Below are 19,671 nucleotides of genomic sequence, written 5' to 3' on the forward strand. Positions count from 1 at the left end.
AAACTGCTTTGATCTCCTCAGAGGAAGAACAGGATGTAAAAAAAGCTGTCTATGGGTACAATTTTAAAAACAGGCTCTGGGGCAAGCAGCAAAGTGAGAAGCACACTAAGGCAGTGGGTAACCACTTAGCATCCTCTAGTCACTTTCACTCTCATTTTTCAATGTTTTATACACAGATTTCCCACTAACAACAGAGGGAGGGTTCTATTTAGAAGTGCACCCAGCTCTGTTGGTCAGTATCTCAACAAAAGAGAAAATAAATGAAATGCAAGCTATATGCAAATAAATCAAGGTGCTCTTTAGAGCCGACTTACACAATACAATTTGCACCCATGTGAACAGTTCCTGCCCATATACTTTCACATGGACATAATATATTAAACTGAATATGGATAATCCATCATTTGCCCAGTTAGCAGGGCTTCTTTCATAATCCAGTTGTACTTTCCCCATCAATCATGACTACATGATTGCCCAGTGCAGAGGTGGCCCGTGAGGGCAGCACCAGTAGCTACCTTGAAAAAATATTGCCTCAGTCCTGCGAGCAGTGGCACCCCACCTGGCTTCTCACACAGAGGTTGCCCCGCTTACAGTGCTCTTAATGGCTGCCGCACATGCACAGAAGCCAGAAGAGTGCCACAAGCAGGGCAGCCTTGGAGCAAGATGCCAGGCAGGGCATCACTACTCACGGGGGCTGGTCTTGTGGTAGCAACTCCACTCCCAACTGCTCATTGATTGAAGAAGGGAGGAGATGCTAGGGAAGAAGTATAAAACCCCCAGGTTGCTCAGTCTCGGGGAAGAGGCTTCAGATATGCGGCCCTTTATCTGGGCTTCCTAATTATGTCTATTCCAATGGAGGAATAGGAGAGTGTTTCCAGTTGCCTGCCATTAGTGTGTTTAGGAATATTCTTAAGCTCAGGAAGGCAAATTAAATTTACATGCAGACTTTGCATTCACTTGCCATACTAGCACACATTACAAGAATGCTGCCTGTTTGGAATGCATTTGAAAAGATGGGAATTTCTTTCAGCTTTGTCCTTTTTGACTTTGAATTTTCTCCTGTATAATTGGCTTTATTTCTTACAAGTTGTATTACTAAATGGTAGATAATAAGCTTCAACAGGAGAAACGGCAGCATTTTAGATCTCCCAGCTTGATGGCTTCATAACTGGGCATTTTAACTGAAAAACTTAGACCTGCACAGTGTTGCTATTTGTTCAGGATTAAGTCAGCCTGCTAGTAGGGAGCAGGGAAATAAATGGGATTATACTGTCATGACCATATAATGGAGAGGAGAACTGGTCTTGTGGTAGCAAGCATGACTTGTCCCCTTAGCTAAGCAGGGTCTGCCCTGGTTGCATCTGAATGGGAGACTTGATGTGTGAGCACTGCAAGATATTCCCCTCAGGGGATGAAGCCGCTCTGGGAAGAGCAGAAGATTCCAAGTTCCCTCCCTGGCAGCATCTCCAAGATAGGGCTGAGAGAGATTCCTGCCTGCAACCTTGGAGAAGCCGCTGCCAGCCTGTGAAGACAATATTGAGTTAGATAGACCAATGGTTCTATCCAACCAGCTTCCTATGTTCCTAAGTGCGAGTGGTACCAAGATGATAATTTTTAATGAGGATTGCGCTGGCCCTCTGGCACAACCCTCATGGGCCTCCTCGGGCCCAGTGAGATTGGGTGCATCTAAGAGAGTCAGAGAGGCCAGCACAGACAAGGAATGTATCACGTCCACCAACTCTGACCTTCCTGGTTTTCAAAAGTTACCTTCCTGGTGTTCTAAAAGTTACCTGAGAATCCAGAAATTTTTCTTTATTCCTGAAAGCAAAAAGAACATCATGAGTATGCATTGTTTTACAAAGTCATCTTTATGTATTCTCATCTGTATGGTCAATTACACTACTTAGGCATTTAGTCTGGAACTCTTTAAATTTGGTGTCCTCATCCAAGCAAAAAATAATCACAGCAAATCATGATGTGAACAGCAGCAAAAGTTTTAATCACTGGACACCAGGGAACAACCAGCAGGGAAAAAAAACCCCTGCTGACGTTTAGGCCTGTAAGGCACTTTAAAAAAAATTAGCACAGTATACATTTTAAAGATTGAATTCTGTGCCAAGACCGTTGTGTAGTAGAACATGGATTTTATGGGAGTTTCGTGTCTTGTATATTTCACAAGCTTTGTTGGACCAGATGGGATTTCGGTTGGTCTGGGCTCTGTGGTTGCCAGGAGTCGCTACCGACTCGACAGCACACTTTACCTATAGCTCAGAAGTTGGCATTCCTGGCCTTTTCTAGAATATAAAGCTTAGCACTCAGAACAGATATTGTACTGTGGCTTTAGTAGAAGTCAGCTGATTGCATAAATTCTACCTAGCCCTGTGGAGTTTGTGCATCTGGCTGTGTTTAATACCTTAAAATCAGTTCTAATCCCTCTCTCTTTCTCTTTTGTTAAATATAAATTTTGGCTGTGAAAGATTAAGATTTTAGCAATTTAATTTCTACATTATTCTCATATGTAGCATTTCCCACTGTTTTTAATGCAAAAATTTATGAAATGTCTATTCTAGAAGATGCTATTTGGTTTCTGGCTGGTAAGGTGTTGTGTGTACAATAATAGAAGTTTTTCAGGTCCAAAATATACTTCAAGTGTCTAATACATTGCATTATTTTTCCCCCTCAGTTTTATTTTGAACAGGCCTTCTTCCAGCTTTTGCATCCCTTTATTCCATAAGTAGATAACACAAGGATCTTATTTGTTATAAGATATGGAAAATTCTCATCCAGATGGGGAAAAAACAAACAAGCAAGTTACTATCCCTTCTAATTGGCAAGGAAAAAGGACAATGGTATCAGACCACAGAAAGTACTTTTGAGATGAGAGTGTAGGCAAGGTGATCACAGCTGAGATTAGTGCCCCTCCATGAAAAACTAGTAAAAGATTCACATTTTCATGGCATTGTGAATGAGGTAAGCTTCCAATATGAGCTTAAATGTGCTGAAATGGATTCAGAACAGCCTCACCTCAAGCAATCTGGAATCCTATGCTCTAAGCTTCCATTCTGGAATAATTCCTATGGAATCAAGGATAATTTTTAAAACACAATTTTTTTCTTCACTAAAATAAAGCATGCATATAAACGCTACAAGAAATTTAACACCAAGAACTATTCCTTTGATGCTTATGTCCTCAAATTTAAGTCCTAATCACATTAAATCATGATGTGAACAGCAAAGGTTTTCATCATTGGACATAGCTTTCAGTAATCTTCATACATGAGATTTGCTGGGTGATTCTGGGTCAGTCACTTCTCTCTCAGCCTAACCTACTTCACAGGGTTGTTGTGAGGAGAAACTCAAGTATGTAGAACCCCACTCTGGGCTCCTTGGAGGAAGAGCAGGATATAAATGTAAAAATAGAACTGCTTTATGTGGAGACATTAAGACTTGCACAGCAACTAATATATGGAGCATGTATGGGAGAACTCTGTTCAAGTGCCATGCTTCAACTCCTCCCAGTGATTATTCACATGCTTATTTAGGACCTAGTACAGTGTTACAGCTACTGAAGAATCAACTGGTGTGTTTCAAGGACTATAAATTCCACTAAACAGAAAGAGTATTTATACTGCTCCCAGCAGCATCAATGTAATGCCACTCCCATTACAATGTCTACAATAAAGCTCTACGTGCTCACTCAAGAGCAGCAAGTTGGTTGAATTCCTGCACAGCTATGAATCTCACAAGGTGACCTTGAACAAAATATTTAATTTCTTCTTGCGAGGATAAGAACTTTAAAGGATTAGGGTAAAATAATAAAACCATGAACAACAATGATCAGAAAAGGGAATATTCTTTGCAACACCAAATGATAATAGTTACACATTGGGCATGCAAGGTACAACCTTATTTTCCTCAAACTTGATGTTTTATGTTAAATGTTAAGATATTAGCCTTAGATTTTACATTCTTAGAACAAGATTCCTGACAATTTCTCCACATGCACCTAAGTTCTCACCTCCTATTATTAAGCCACCTATAACATCACACAAGCTGTACAGGAACAGTTTTAAGTTAAATGAAAGCCAGAGAAACAAACAGAAAAAACAAAGTGTCAGAACTCACCATACATCTCTGAAGCAGCTCTTCGTCTCGCACTTTCAAATGATTGTCTTAAGCTTTCCAGACATAGGGAGACTTGCAAGATGGCATTTCTTCACTCCCAGTAGTCAGTTTCAACACCAATTTATTCCCCTTCGCATTTAAGCAAATTCTAAATAAATCCCTATCCTAACAAGCAAATAAAAACTGGCACCACTTTAGAACTAAAATAAAGATGTAAAAGTGAGGACCGTTGTGCATATTTCCCATCATGCATTACCAAAGCTGCTTTCTAATCTGCCATACCAACTTCGCACAATTTGTAACCCTTTCCACAAGCCAAGTTCAGCCCACCAAGGCTTGCCAGCCCCACTTTTATTGCCTGCCCGAGAATTAAAAACCAGGGAATTGCCTTTCAATTCAGCGAGTCACAAGCTGTATACAAAAAGCCTGAGGGACTAAAGAGAACACGAACCCAAAGGCTTTACAGCATGTGGGAGGAAGAGGCCTAAATTCCCCCATAGCTTCCCAGACTGACACCCAAAGCGAGAGCAGGTAGAGACAGAAGCTCTGAAGTCTCGCCACCCGAGGCATTGATAGAAGTGGGGGGATATTTCATTCACGCCTAGGCGGCAGCAGCCGCAATTATGGACTTCTTCCTTAGAGCCGAAGAAAGACCGTCATCTCTCAGAAACAGCAAGCGAGGCGTTTCCGACCAAGCCCCCTTCCCAAAATACAAAGTTAAGTCTTTTAATTCGATTGCACAGAATTAAAACGGGTGGGGAGAAATACAGCAACTTAAAACCTCCCCACGACCAATAAGACGGCGATTCTCCTTATGCAGGTCTAACGCGTGGGGAAGGGGGGAATCTGTCTCCGACCCGCAAAACCTAACCAGAAACCGCTAGGTTTGCAAGCCCGCAGAGAGCTCCGCACCCAACGAAGCAAGCAGCTAAAAGAAAGTGAAAAGTCTGCAGCACGTCGCGATATACAAGGCCACCCGAACAGAGGTGTGCTCCCATTGGCTCGATCTTACGCGGATTACGATTGGTTCCTGCAATGTCTTCTTCCGCTGCGAGCGTGTGAACAAAGGCATTCAATCATCAATCAAGGTTTCCTGTGCATCTGAGCATGCGCTAAAGCACTGGAGCATGCTCAGTATGGTCAAATGAAGCTCCTCCCTGTTTTCTGCCCACAAGCCTTGTTGCAGTTCCGAGTGTGGAGCTCTCTAGCCTTTTCTATCTCTACGGCAAAGCTGCCCCCGTCTCGCGAGAGGAGATAGAAGGCGGTTGGCGGCGGGAGTCTCGCGCCTTTCTCGGCTTATGCGCGCCGTCTCCGCTGTTTCCCGGCTCGGGGGTTGGAGAAACTAGCGCGAGCGATGACGCGGAGCTGCTCGGCTCTGGGTTGCACCACCCGGGACAGCGGGTTGAGCCGAGAGGGGGGCATCTCCTTCCACCAGTGAGTGAGAGAGATGAAGGGGGAAAGAATAAGCTGGGGGAGACTGTCTGACCACCTCTTCCGATAGGCGGCTGCTGGTCCAGACATAAATACGTAGTGGTGACAAATGCACGTGTGAACGACTTCGAGGGTAACTGCGGCGCCCTGGGACCGCACTCTCAGTGCCCTGGCTCCCTGGAGTCAGCCAAGAGCAACTGAATGGAGAGTCCCGTTAATTAAGACGGTGTCAAGTCTCCAGCAGGTCTCGCCGCCTCCCCAGAACGAACTATCCCCTAATTAAGGAATTCCCTGCACCCATTTAATAAGAGAGTAGCTGGGCTCTAATATATATAATGTATATACCTGAGCTGAGTCAAGGCAAGAGGCTGGGATTGGATGCAACATGCATTATGCTCAGAGTACACCCAGGCAAGAGCACACGTGTGCTGTAAATGAATGCACAATTTAAGTATGTTGCATTACTCCTAATGGCACAGCAGGGAAATGCTTGACTAACAAGCAGAAGGTTGCTCGTTCAAATCTCCACTGGTACTATATCAGGCAGCAGCGATGTGTCAGCTCCTGGCAACCACAGAGCCCTGTGGTTGTCTTTGGTAGAATACAGAGGGGTTTGCCATTGCCATCTCCTGCACAGTATGAGATGATGCCTTTCTGCAACTTCCTAGATCTCTGCTGCCCAATATAGGTGTTTCCCAGTGAGGACTTAAAATGGCAGCCTCTGGCTTGCTAGTCAAGTCATTTCCCCGCTACGCCATTAGGTGGCTCATCCTTCCATTACAGCAACACATATGCATTTAACAGCTGTAAGGTACCATGTCAGTGATGGTGGTGGGTTAACAAGCACCCATGTCAGTGGCTCTTCTGGCTGCTTCACCCATGTATGTATTTAAAAGGCCTGTGACCACCTGCCTTTTGGTCTTGAAGGAAGCTCCGTTGTGGCTTAACAGCACAATTTAAAAGCAAGATGCCATCAACAAATAAACGCACAAAAGTAAAACGAGCTCAGCCTCTCAAGCAGGTCAAAGCACTACCTGGAGGGCTGTTTTAATTGTAAACCGCCCTGAGCCATTTTGGAAGGACGGTATATAAATCAAATAAATAAATAATAAATAATACAACAAGGTCCTCACAGCCCAGCTAAGCGCCAGTAACGGTGGCTTTTCGGAACCTGTTGGCAACCAGCCCATGTGAAAGTCACAATGTGGGAGGGAGCAAATGTGTGCCTTGAAAAGTGTACCTCCTGAAATGAATGGAGCAGCTTCTGAAATAAATGGAGCAAGGAACATGTGAAAGCAAAGATCTTTTGATTTCTCCAGAACACTCAATAGATAAGTGCCAGAGAGCCATTGTCAATAGCAGCCAGCTCCTGTTGTGTTTATGCTTTAAACATGCATGGACACTTTTTCCTTTTTGAACTGCCAACTTTAAAGGGGTCAGTGCCCCAGGGTGGGTTCACCATGCAGTTTCAAACTCTATACTGGCATCGGGCTTAGAACCTGAGTATCTGAAGGGTACCCATGAAAGCTCAGGGCCTGAGTATCTTTTCCTGTATGTGCCTTCTTGTGCCCCATTCATAGTCTGGGTGCCTTTGCTGCTGGAGGTGTGGCAGGCATCTACTAGGAACAGACCTTTCTGGTGGTGGCCCTGGTCCTATGGAATGCTCTCCTGTGGGGCTAAATGAACCCATACACACTCCTTTGGGTGCTAAGCACAATATTGGCTTTTGTAGAGGACCTTTAGTGCTGTCAGTTTTAGTTACTGTTAAAATGGATTTTGCTGGTAGATTGGATTTTGTGAAGTTGGAGAAATTTGGGTTTTTTAAAATGCATTTGTTAGTTGCCTTGGATGAAATATGTGAAAATCAGGATATCATTCTTTTAAAGCAAATACGTAGAACATCCACTCATAATTTTTTTTTAAAAAAAAATGCCCTTGGGAGCAAAGAGTAGAGAGCCAGCGTGGTATAGTGTTAGAGGATTACTGTAACGCGCTCTACGTGGGGCTGCCCTTGTAGAATATCCGGAAACTGCAGCTAGTGCAAAACGCGGCAGCGAGGGTTTTATCCGGAGCTGCCCGTTGGGAACATATCACCCCCATTTTGAAAGAGCTGCACTGGCTGCCGGTTTGTTTCCGGGTCCAATTCAAGGTGCTGGTTTTGACCTTTAAAGCCCTAAACGGTTTGGGCCCGGGGTATCTGAGGGACCGCCTGCTCCCACGGGTTGCTGCCCGCTTGACAAGGACATCTGAGGGGGCCCTGCTCCGGGTGCCGACAATGAGGGAGGCCCGGCTGTCGTGCACTCGGGACAGGGCCTTCTCTGTTGCTGCCCCCAGACTCTGGAATGCTCTCCCAGTGGCCATTCGTTCCTCGGACTCCATCACGGCTTTTAGAAAGCTTTTAAGGACTTGGCTTTTTACCCAGGCTTTTACATGATCGTTTTCTACTGCAGCTTCTTTGTGTTTTTATTTGTTGTATTTGTTGTATTGTTTTTATGCCTGTTTTTATGTTTTTATATTTTTAACATGATGTTTTTATTGTCTTTTTATTGTATGTTTTTAACTTTTGTGAACCGCCTTGGGGTTATCTTTTTAAGGAAAGGCGGTATATAAATGCAAAAATAAATAAATAAATAAAATAGAGTGCTGGACTAGGACTGGGGAGACCTGAGTTCAAATCCCCATTCAGCTATGATACTAGCTGGGTGACTCTGGGCCAGTCACTTCTCTCTCAGCCTAACCTATTTCACAGGGTTGTTGTGAAAGAGAAACTTAAGTATGTAGTACACCGCTCTGGGCTCCTTGGAGGGTTATAAATGTAATAATAGTAATAATAATAATAATAGATCTCCATTCAATGCTTGTTGCATTCTCTGTTGGAAGGGTTTGTCCTTTTGTCAGCACAGTCTGTAAGCATCTATGGTAATAGATAAGTCCACAGCATCCCTTTAGGCAGAGCCTCTACTGGGAACCAGAATGGTGCAGTGATTAGAGTGTGGAATGGACTGAGAGGACCTGGGTTCGGATCCCCACTTAGGGTGAGGAATCTCCTGGTGAGCAAAGTTCACCGGGAGATCTTGAACCATTTGCTCAGCCTAACCTGCTCTTCTGTGCTGTTTTAATGCTCGCTCGCTGATTGTTTAACTATTGTTATTATTTTAAATTGTTTGTTGTAGGCTGCATTGGATCCCTTAGGAGAAAAGTGGGATATACATTGTAATAAATAAAATGAGTGCTCTATTTGTTGTTGCAGGTTTCCGCTTGACACGCTGCAGCGTACCAGGTGGATTCATGCTGTTAACAGAGTGGACCCCAAAAGCAAAAAGGTTTGGATTCCAGGTCCTGGTGCGATCTTGTGTTCCAAACATTTTGTAGAAACAGACTTTGAATCATACGGGATGAGAAGGAAACTAAAGAAAGGAGCGGTGCCTTCTGTTTTCCAGCACAAGGTATTTTTAATAGTTGTTGTGAACTTTTCTTTTATTGTACCATAAAGTAAAAAGATAATAAATATTGCACAGCCTGCTATCTTTAGTTTTTAGTTTTGTTTTTTTAGGGTCTTTTAACAAAAATCTAAACACCACCGCTGAGATCCAGACAAACTATTTAAATGGAGGGGCTTGACTCTTTGGCAGTGGGAACTGCTCTACTGAAAAGAGCCCTCAATGTTCCTGTTTTATGCATAGATCGTTCCCATCAAACCCCCCCCCCATCCTTTTCTTTTTTAGATTGTGAAGGAGCCATTTGATGTATAAATATCTATGTAAACTGTGGTGGGAACTTTTGTTGAAAAGTGGTATATAACTATTTGCCGTATTCATCTTCATTTGGATCTTGGCCCTGCTTCCAGTTTCATAGTTCCTTTATGTTTTTGAGGTCTTTTTGTCTTACTCTGTGTTTTTCCTAGGGGCAATGCTAAATGTTTCAATTACTGCGGGAAAAGTTGGTATTACATCAACACTTCCTGCAATGAACTTCTAAGGTGTGGAAGTAATTCATACATGTGTAGATGTCTGGGAAGTCTAGGTCCAATCAGATGTATTGTTTGTATCCTCACATGTCTGTGTTGCTTCTACACTAACATTAACACTGGTGTCTTTGCCTGCAGCTGGATCATCCTGGATTTTCAGTGCTTGCTTATTTTAATAGCACCTGTTAATTTCACTTGAAGGGTGGGTGTGCAATTATCAACTCATTATCTGTGTTTGTTTATCCATTCTTCTACATAGAGCTTTCTTTTACTTCTTCAAGTAGTCCAAAAATCAGAATTGCCTTATTTCTCTTGGACTTTAGCTCTGCCTTTGGTTCAACAATTGTATCGCCCAGCGAGCTCTTAAATCCTTTCCTCTCTTGCAGAATTCCCGGAGTGAGTGCCAAAGACTCAGAACAGTCCAGAAGGCTGTCAAGCAGCCACTTTCTAATCATGCTTATGCTGAGGAGGTCATTACCGAAGATCACAATTACAGCTTAAGAAATCCTGAACTCCTTTCTGAACAGCAGAGAAAAATGAAGGGCAGGTTACACCTGCCTGAAAATACGGCTGCAGCCCATAGAAGCCTTTTGCATTGCCAAAGAAAGGCCAGCGATGTAATTCGGGAGTTGGTGGAAAAGCAACTGCTCTCCGAAGACACTGCAGACTTGCTGCAGGCTCTCTTTTCAGGTACCCATTCCATGGATCTCTGCAGCAAGCTTTATTTTATGTGGAATGCATATTGCTACTTGTTTGGCTTTTATTTTATTTAACAGTGCCCAGCAGAAAAGGCTGCATCAGGGTTGTAAATATTACTCACCAGGGATGAGCAGGTGTGCTTTCCAGGTGATCAGGCTTCAACACTTTTTAGGACTTAATCATGTTTGGCCTAATTGAAAAAGAAAAAACCCTAACATAGAGCTATCTGGGCAGGACAACTGGTAGGCTAATAATTCTAGAGCTAGTAATGGTGGACTGATTCACAAGGCTGATAAAAAAGCAAACACAACATTATTCTTCAAAAGATAGATATGTTTTAAGATTGATCTGTTGTTTCGGCATGGGAAAAGCATGAAACATACTGATCTCGACTTCTGTACCTTCAAGAGCAGTCTCATGTAGAGAAATGTAGTAAGTGAACCTATTCCCATCACTTTATGTTAGGAAACATATCACCCAATAAATGTCTGTGTTTCCCAGTGGCTACAGGTGTAAAGTAGGGCCTGTAAAATAGTTGTTGGCAGCCTTAAGTGCTGAAACCAGCAGGTTAGGGAGAGCACAGAAATAAGGGCCATTACTTATTTCACTTAGAATTGCCTGGAAGCGTTGTTGGGGCTAGACTGCGATGTATCAGACTTTTGGTTTGTTTTTATGTATTGCCCTTCCAAAGATGGCTCAGGGCGGTTTACATTAAAAACAAAATCAAAAACTTTCCCTTTTAAACTTGCTCTACTTTCCAGAGATTTTAAATCCAGTACCAGTTTATCTGTTCATCTTCATCTACCAATAATAAAAATAATAATAATTCAACACTTATTAACTAATAAACAGCTTCCAGTTGAACAGAAAGGAAATTGCCCAAACACCAGAGGCACAAAAGACCAGCTGCTGATTGACAAAATGATTTTAGAAAATTGTAAGAGAAGAAAAACAAATCTAAGTGTTGCATGGATTGACTTCAAGAAGGCCTTCGACTCATTGCCTCATACACGGAAACTAAAATGTTTAGAAACAACTGGTGTCAGCAAAAACATTCAGATATTTATTTAAAAAGCAATGAACATGTGGAGTATACAGTTAACAATTAATGGCGAGACAATTGGACAGGTTAGCATTAGAAGAGGCTATCCAATCTGTTGGTAATTGCCATGACTCCACTTTCACAAATACTAAACAAAACAGGCCTCGGATATCAAACATCTAAAACATCATGTAAAATAAACCATCTGCTGTACATGGACGATTTGAAGTTGTGTGGAAAGTCCCAGTCAGAAATCGAATCACCGCTAAACACTGTCCGTATATTCAGTAGCGATATAGCAATGGAATCTGGACTAGACAAGTGTGCTGCATTAAAAATAAACAGAGGAAAAATAACAAAACCAGAAAGAATAGAACTGCCCAATGGAAGCAAGATCAAGAACCTGGAAGAGAAAGAACATTACAAATACTTGGGCATTCTCCAGGCTGATAACATTGCACATGCTGAAGTTAAAAGAAAAATTGGCAGTGAATACATCAGGAGAGTTAGAAAAATCCTCAAGTCCAAACTCAATGGCGGGAACACCATACAAGCCATAAACACCTGGGCTATACCTATTATCAGATGCACTGCAGGAATAATAGACTGGACCCAGGCAGAGCTAGAGACGCTAGATCGTAAGACCAGGAAAATCATGACCATCAATCATGCTCTGCACCCCCGCAGTGATGTAGATAGGCTCTACCTCCCTCACAGCTCAGGTGGAAGAGGAATGCTGCAAGTTCATCAAACAGTAGAGGAGGAGAAAAGAGGCCTTGAAGAATATATCAAGGACAGTGAAGAAGATGCACTTCAAATGGTCAAGAACGCGAAACTATTCAACACCAATGAAACAAAGCAGGCCTACAAGAAAGAACAAGTCAAGAACCGAGCAGAAAAATGGAGAAATAAGCCCCTGCATGGTCAATATTTGCACAATACAAGTGGAAAATCAAACATCTCCAAGACCTGGCAATGGCTTAAGAATGGTTACTTGAAGAAAGAAACAGAGGGTTTAATACTGGCTGCTCAAGAACAGGCACTAAGAACAAATCCAATAAGAGCAAAAGTTGAAAAATCCACAACAAACAGCAAGTGCCGCCTTTGTAAAGAAGCAGATGAAACAGTGGACCACCTAATCAGCTGTTGTAAAAAGATCGCAAGACTGATTACAAACAAAGGCATGACAAGTTAGCAGGGATGATACACTGGAACATCTGCAACAAGTACAAGCTACAGTACCTGTAGCCAAAAATTGATGGGACCATACAATTGAAAAAGTGGTAGAAAATGATGATGCAAAAATATTATGGGACTTCCGACTACAAACAGACAAACATCTGCCACACAATACACCGGATATAACTGTAGTCGAGAAGAAATTAAAACAAGTCAAAATAATTGACATAGCAATACCAGGTGATAGCAGAATAGAAGAAAAAGAAATAGAAAAAACAAAATACAAAGATCTACAAATTGAAATTGAAAGGCTGTTGCAGAAGAAGACCAAAATAATCGCAGTAGTAATTGGTGCCCTCGGTGCAATTCCAAAACACCTTGAAGAGCACCTCAACACCACAGGGGCCACAGAAACCACCACCAGCCAATTACAAAAAGCAACTTTACTGGGAACAGCCTATATTCTGCGACGATATCTATAACAACAATAAGAACAATATTGATAATAAAATTCAGGCATCGAAGGTCCTTGGGAAGGACTCGATGTCTGGATAAAACAAACCATTCAATAACACCTGTCTGACTGTGTAAACAATATATAATAATATTTATACACCACTTTTCAACAAATGTTTTCAAAGTGGTTTACATCGAAAATAATAATAAATAAGATGGTTCCTTGTCCCCAGAGGGCTCACAATCTAAAAAGAAATATAACTAGGCAGGCTTGCAGCAGCCACAGCACAGAATGCTGTGCTGGGGCTGGAGAGGGCCAGTTGCTCTCCCCCTGATAAATAGAAGAGAATCACCACTTTAAAAGGTGCCTCCTTGCCCAGTCAGCAGAGATCAATGTGAGCGATATATGTTGATCCTTGCACGCAGCTATGTACTTTCAGTCTGTGATTGTGTGTGAAGGACCCGTGCGCTGGGGTGGAAGTTTAGCATGAGTGCACTCTCTTTCGCTCATCCCACCGCCACCCTTCTCTGAGGTTGGGTGTCCTCATGTGGCAGAAATGTGGCTGAATGGCATATGCCGTATTTTATGGACTATAAGACTCACTTTTTTCCTCGAAAAATATCCGCCAAAATTCAGGTGCATCTTATATGTTTTAACAGTTTAATATGTTAAAACTCTGAAAAACTGGATTAAAATTAAGGTGCGTCTTATAGTCCGTAGCGTCTTATAGTCCGTAAAATACGGTACCACTTCTGATTACAGGTGCAGGGGAATGCCATTATTATGCTCTTCCACAGAGAAGATCTCCCTGCAGATTGAAAACAAAAACAACAAAATAGACTCATCCTCGAGAAAGATTCTAGTCTAGCCTTTTGCCTGCTGTGCTGGCTTTCTGTTTGCAGGATGTTCTCCCCGCCTCCACCCCATATAGGGAAGCCTTGAAGAATGTGATTCCATTTCCCGCTACATCCATCCATCCATTAGTTTTACCCAAATGATGCTGTAAACTGCCTAGAGACTTCAGTAGTGGTGGGTGGTATACAAGTTTATTAACTAAATAAATAAAAACTGTCCAATCTTTTAATAACAGATTTGCCATGGGAATTTGACTGCACAAGGCCGAACTCAGGTTATACCAGAGAAATGAAGCAGTTTGCCTCCACTCTTCACCTCTACAGCAATAAAGCGTATGAATATGTCCGAAAGAGATTTCCTCTGCCTCATCCTTCCAGCCTGATGAAGTAAGTCTTTGTTGAGGTTTTCTTAGGGCCAGGTCCATGTGTTCCAGCCTGATCTGGCACAATCCCATATACAGCAGTGGAAGGTCCAATTGAAGATGCAAATGGGATGCAGGGTGGGAGTGCAGAACTCCCCCCACCATAGCTCTACCACCTTGGGCTCTGATACCAGAGTTTGGCTGGGAGAAAAGCTTGCAAGTTGGGAAACTCTAGGAGCAGGGAAGTTTCGTCTCCCCTCACTTGTGTGCCCCCTTTACACCTTAAATTATATGGCCCACCTCAAACTTCCTGAGAGATTGTGATAGATCTTGGTTTACGTGGATCTTCCACCATCACGTTTAGACTGAGTGTTTCAGTTTACAAGAATGGGAGAACGTTAACAAAAGCAATGTGAACAATAGACTTCTCATACATTTCTACTTTACAGTAAAATAGTCTTGGTTTTCCTCTGACCAATTAAATGTAATTAGGGGCATGCTTATACTTTACCAAGAATAAAAGATTTTGGTTGGATCTTCAGTTAGCAGTATGCTGTAGACATGGCCAATTTTCTATTTAAAAAAAAAAGGCAGTCAGAAGAAATGCATGCCCTTTTCTAACAGTTTGTAGCCTTCGTTCTCCAGCTAGTTGTTCCCTATCCTGTGAATCTGGTATTATGCAAAGTGAGTTGAGTTAAACAACCATCATAGCAGGCAGTTATCCTTTTTGTCCTAGTTAAGACTACTTAAAACTGTGCAGGGCCAAAATGATGTTGCCGACTTCCTCATGTTGCATTATTTCCTTCTGTGCTTCAAGGGCAGCTTTGCGCAACCACTGGCAAATATGCTGCCCAGGAAAATGGTGGGGGAAGTAATGGGAACTGGGCGCATGCACTCCTGCTTCGCATTTTCTCAGGCAGCAGACTTGCCAGTAATTGTGTGAAGCCGGCCTAAAATTGGGTGATGTTTACAAACCTTTGTTCTCAGATAAGTACCATAGTCCTTTTTTCTCCACCCTAGGCTATAGTTCCTAATCTTTCCTCCCATCTTGCGCCTCTTCCAGTTGGCTGACAAAGGATGTCACTCACCCAGGCTTCAGTGAGAGCATCTTCCAGAGCCTCCAGCAAAGAGTTGAGAGCCACGCCGAGGCATACCAGTATTGCGCGCTAATGATGGACGGTGTGCCTCTCAGGAGTCAGCTGGAGTGGGATCTTGCCACTCAACAGCTGGCTGGGTTTGTAGATCTGGGCGCAGGCGCACTCGATGCAGATGAAGCCCCCCTGGCCTCAGAATCTGTCGTCTTAATGGCTGTTGGGATTTTTGGTTGCTGGAGGGTTCCCTTGGGGTATTTCTTTGTTAGCGGGGTCACAGGCCACCTGCTGGCCCAGTTGCTTCGTCAGGCCGTCAACAAGCTGAGCAACATCGGCATCACAGTGCTGTCTGTGACATCCACTGCTCATGACGTTGCAACAGCAAAGGCGTTAGGGATGCAGATCAAGCCCGGCAACATCAAGTGCACGTTCCAGCACCCGCCTGGCTCTTCGCGCCAGATCGTGTACTTCTTTGACGCTTGCCATGCACTGAAGCTGATCCGAAACACGTTCCAGTTCTGCCGTCGGATAGAATTTGCTGGCCACACTGCCGAGTGGCACCACATCGTGGAGCTTGCTGCCCTGCAGGAGAAAAAGGTGGTCCTCCATGGCAGCTGCGTGTCCAGCAAGCTCGGGAGAAGCCGAGGCTGCTGCGTGAGTCGGGCCACTCAAGTCTTCAGCGCAAGTGTGGCCGACATGCTGGGTTCCCTCCAGTTGTCAGGCCTGCCTGCCTTTCAGGACTGTGAGGGGACTGTCAAATTTGTGCGCTTGGTCAGCAGTCTGTTTGAGGTGTTCAGTGGCAGAAATCATCACGGGAAAGGTCTGAAAGGGCCTGTGTCGGCTGGAACCTACGGCAAGGTTGCTCGCCTCCTCAATGAAGCCCAGAGTGTGTTTGCCACATTAAGGGACATTTCAGGGAGGCGCGTCTTGGAAGGGAGGCGGAAACTCGGCTTCCTGGGCTTTCTGCTCAATGCTGAGAGCTTAAAGTGGCTTTACACAAACTATGTGCAGGCCGAGAAGGGCCCTCCCCGATCTCTCCTTACTTATGCCTTCAGCCTAGACCATTTGGAATTGTTCTTCAGAGCTCTTGGGCAAGCTCATGCCACCAGCGGTAACCCCGCAGGCACTGCATTCCAGGATGCTTATTGCAAACTCGTGACCAGTTACAGTTTTGTCCCAGGGGCACAAGAGGATAGTCTCTTCGGAGACATAAGCACTTTAGATGCCTCCCTCCTCCGGAGGACAGACTCAACCCTTCACGCCATTCATGCTCTCTGCTGCCCTTCTGTCCAGGAGGCGGGGTCGTTGGATAAGATGTTCTGCTTGGAACTCATCCCACTTCCCTCTACGCTGAGTGATGCACTGACAGAGTTGCCAATGGCCGGTGCCGGCCCCAGTGCTGCTGGCTTGGTTACAAAGAAGTTGGCAGCATCTCTTGGGTGTGAAGTGTGCATTGCAGCCCTCTGGGCCTCCAAGGGCAGAGTCTTAAGCCACGATTCACATTGTCGCAGGAAGAAGGTGGACAGCTTGGGTGAACCATCAGAGTGTGTGCAAAAGATTGTCAATACTGCTGCGTGCATTTTAAGAACACACATTAAAGCCAAGGCCTGCCAAACAGATGTAAAGCAGCACCTACCCTCTATAGAGCAGAAAATCTTCTACAGACTCTCTGGGCACAGTCCCTTTTTCCCGGAATTAAATGACCACCTTTTTGATGGTGAGCTGTGCATTTCCAATCACTACACGAAGCTGTTGAGGAAGGTCGTGCAGGGCTACCTTAGTCTCAGAGCTGAGCAGGAGCAAAAATGGAGGCTCAGCGGAATTCTGCTGGGGAATAAAAGAGATCTTTCCTAGTTGTTGCCTTTTTTCACCATCTGCTTTTAAAATCCAGATCTTAACAGTGCCACGATGAATCACGACTCCTTATGTGAGGGTTCTGCATTGCTGAATGGCCACAGGTAGGGCTGAGCTGTGGGAAACCAGGCATCAGTTGCTCAAGGGCGTGTGGTGTGTTTAGGTGCTGCTTGGCAAAGCTGTTGCTGAAGCACTTTAAAAACAGCTCCGTGGGGTGCCGGGCTTTCCATTCCACGCTTCAGGGACGTGAGTTGCAGTGTGTTAGATAGGTTCCAGCATTGCCATAAGCAGCGACAGCCAGTTACCTTTGCATTGATGGACTGTGCTTGTGGCAAGAGGAGGATGCTGGTAAACCTGGGGGGAGGTAGGGGCACTGCTCGAGCAAGAGAGACGTCAGACGACCTCCTTAACCATACTTAGCATTCATATAGAGCTTGTGCCACAGCTGGGGGGATTAATGCTCAATGTGATTTGACACGGTCTACACCCCTAGAGATGGAAAACAGATGATAGCGTTGCAGTACCTTCAGCTTTCAGTGTGCTGCCACGCTTTTATTGTGCTGACCATCAGGCCTGCAGGGCTAAATCTGTGAAGTTCTATTTATTTATTCATTTATTACATGTATATACCACAAAATAATAATAACATCACCCGTGAATCAGTCCTTTAAAAACAATCATTACAAAACAATTTAAAAACAGTATAAAATTGTTTTTATACCATTAACATTAACAATTAAAACACTGTTAGGAGGAATGACAAGGAGAAATAGATTTGGGTGACATCAGCATACGGATAACACCCTGCACCAAATCTCTCCATGACTACAGCCAGCGGTTTCATGTAGATATTGAAAAGCATTGCTGACAGAATGGAGGGACTCCATAGAACAGCTTCTGTTTGGAGGAGCAGCTGTCACCAAGTTCCACCATCTGGAATCTACCTGAGAGATAGGTGCAGAACACTGCAAAGCAGTGGTTTTAAACTTCTAAATGTGTTTAAAAGTCTTAAAAGCATAAAAACGACTATAAGGTTTTATCAGTGTTGTCATGGGAATGGAAATGAAAATTGGCAGGAATGTCCTCCAGAGATTACTGGGCTGCTCAACTTTGGGCCTCCTGCAGATGTTGTCCTACAACACCCATAATCCCTGGCTATTGGTCACTGTGGGTAGGGATTATGGGAGTCGTAGTCCAAAAGCAGCTGGTGGTGGTGGTGGTGCTGAGTTGAGCAGGCCTGCACAACAATCTGTTCATTGTGACTCTAACCCTTTTCCTCTGTGCAAAAATGACTGCTATTTTACCCTAATGATAACATACAGAAAGCTGCAAGTGCAAACAATGCTATCACCTCTTTTCCACCTCTAGCGGGATAGATATTGCCTAAAATCACTACGTGCATGCGTTCCCCCGAGCTGGTACTGGTGGCCACTTTGTGGGCCTGTTTATGGACTAATCAGGGGCTGTAGAGCCTTTGACGTGTTTCACCTGCATTACTTTGATAGCCTTCAAGAGGTAGGTCAGTACTGCTACCCTCATATTGCAGAGGGTGCGGGGAGCGGCTTGAAGCTGAGTGGGTAGCTGCTTTCCTAAGGTCACCCAGCAAGCTCATGGCAGCGGGGAGAGATGAACCCAGGGTTCGGCGCTCTGTCTCCTGTCATTGTTCTTTGCCCGTTTCATTTCAATAGGTAGCTCCACCATGATATTGCAACACAAACGTAGCTTCTAAATAGTGGCCACAGTGAAAAAGAAAATCTGCTGGCTCTTAACTATAAAGACTAACTGGCTGATTGCAGCATGAGGTTTTGTAGACTGAGGTTTATTTCACCAGTTCAATGAAGAGGGCTGCATAAAATAATAGGTATTTACACATACATCCAGATGTTCAAGCATCCTGGGGGCTGGGAGATGCAGAACATGAGACTGGGGCTCATTGCTAATGGGAAACCAAACAAACAAAATGTGCAGTTAGAAAAATGCAAATCTGTTTTGGATTTTGCAGATGTTTATAAATAAGCATGGTTGGTCTTGGGAGTTGTATCCACATTTAGCTTGGATACTTTGGCAAGTTCTTGAAAAGGATTTATTTTATTTTAACATTTTTTATCCCACTTTTCCTCCATGGAGCCCAGAGTGATATACTACATACTTAGGTTTCTCTTTACAACAACCCTGTGAAGTAGGTTAGGCTGAGAGAGAAGTGACTGGCCCAGAGTCACCCAGCTAGTATTATGGCTGAATGGGGATTTGAACTCGGGTCTCCCCGGTCCTAGTCCAGCACTCTAACCACTATTTAGATCTTGGCTTATTAAAAAAAACAACCCTGTCACTAAGGCCATAAAACAGTAAGGCTACAGATGCCTCAAGCTTTTTGAAAGGCAGGATATAAATGTTTCAACACACAAGTCAATAAAAAGGGGGACTACTGGGAGCAGGAACTCTGTTTCCAGCAGAAGAGGGTTCAGCACACGGCACAGAACCCTTGGCCAAGGCTGCTTTGGGTTTGAAACTCCTGAATCTTAACAAGTCCTGCCTACACGTTTTCAGATGGAGAGCGATAAGCTTTTGAAGTTTTTGAAAAACATGCAATTCCACAGACAGTATGTCGCG

At 43.9% G+C, this 19,671-nt stretch overlaps 2 protein-coding genes across 3 annotated transcripts in view; one reads left to right on the top strand and one right to left on the bottom strand.

Annotated features, from left to right (window-relative positions):
- Positions 1-5,098, bottom strand: part of SEC31A (SEC31 homolog A, COPII coat complex component) — a 97,736-nt gene extending 92,638 nt beyond the window's left edge. For both annotated transcript variants that reach the window (XM_053252138.1, XM_053252137.1), the window contains exons 1-3: positions 4,126-5,098; positions 3,025-3,074; positions 1,791-1,818 (exon numbers count right to left, since the gene is read on the bottom strand). The gene's annotated coding sequence lies outside the window, so the exon portion shown is untranslated. The remainder of the gene's footprint in view (positions 1-1,790; positions 1,819-3,024; positions 3,075-4,125) is intronic.
- Positions 5,099-5,359: 261 nt separating this feature from the next.
- On the top strand, positions 5,360-17,061 carry THAP9 (THAP domain containing 9). Its single transcript, XM_053251788.1, has 5 exons — positions 5,360-5,559; positions 8,807-9,002; positions 9,910-10,213; positions 13,991-14,141; positions 15,180-17,061. The coding sequence occupies exons 1-5, from the start codon at positions 5,480-5,482 to the stop codon at positions 17,059-17,061; spliced, it is 2,613 nt and encodes an 870-aa protein (XP_053107763.1). The 5' UTR covers positions 5,360-5,479.
- The last annotated feature ends 2,610 nt before the right edge of the window (positions 17,062-19,671 follow it).

Source organism: Hemicordylus capensis, chromosome 5, assembly GCF_027244095.1.
Source record: "Hemicordylus capensis ecotype Gifberg chromosome 5, rHemCap1.1.pri, whole genome shotgun sequence".
In the NCBI taxonomy this organism is placed as follows: Eukaryota; Metazoa; Chordata; class Lepidosauria; order Squamata; family Cordylidae; genus Hemicordylus; species Hemicordylus capensis.

Excerpts from the sequence above, each read along its gene's own strand:
- THAP9 (XM_053251788.1), top strand. The coding sequence starts at position 5,480 with ATGACGCGGAGCTGCTCGGCTCTGGGTTGCACCACCCGGGACAGCGGG. Across the intron at positions 5,560-8,806 it reads GGGGGCATCTCCTTCCACCA|GTTTCCGCTTGACACGCTGC; the intron begins GTGAGTGAGAGA and ends TTGTTGTTGCAG. Across the intron at positions 9,003-9,909 it reads CTTCTGTTTTCCAGCACAAG|AATTCCCGGAGTGAGTGCCA; the intron begins GTATTTTTAATA and ends CCTCTCTTGCAG.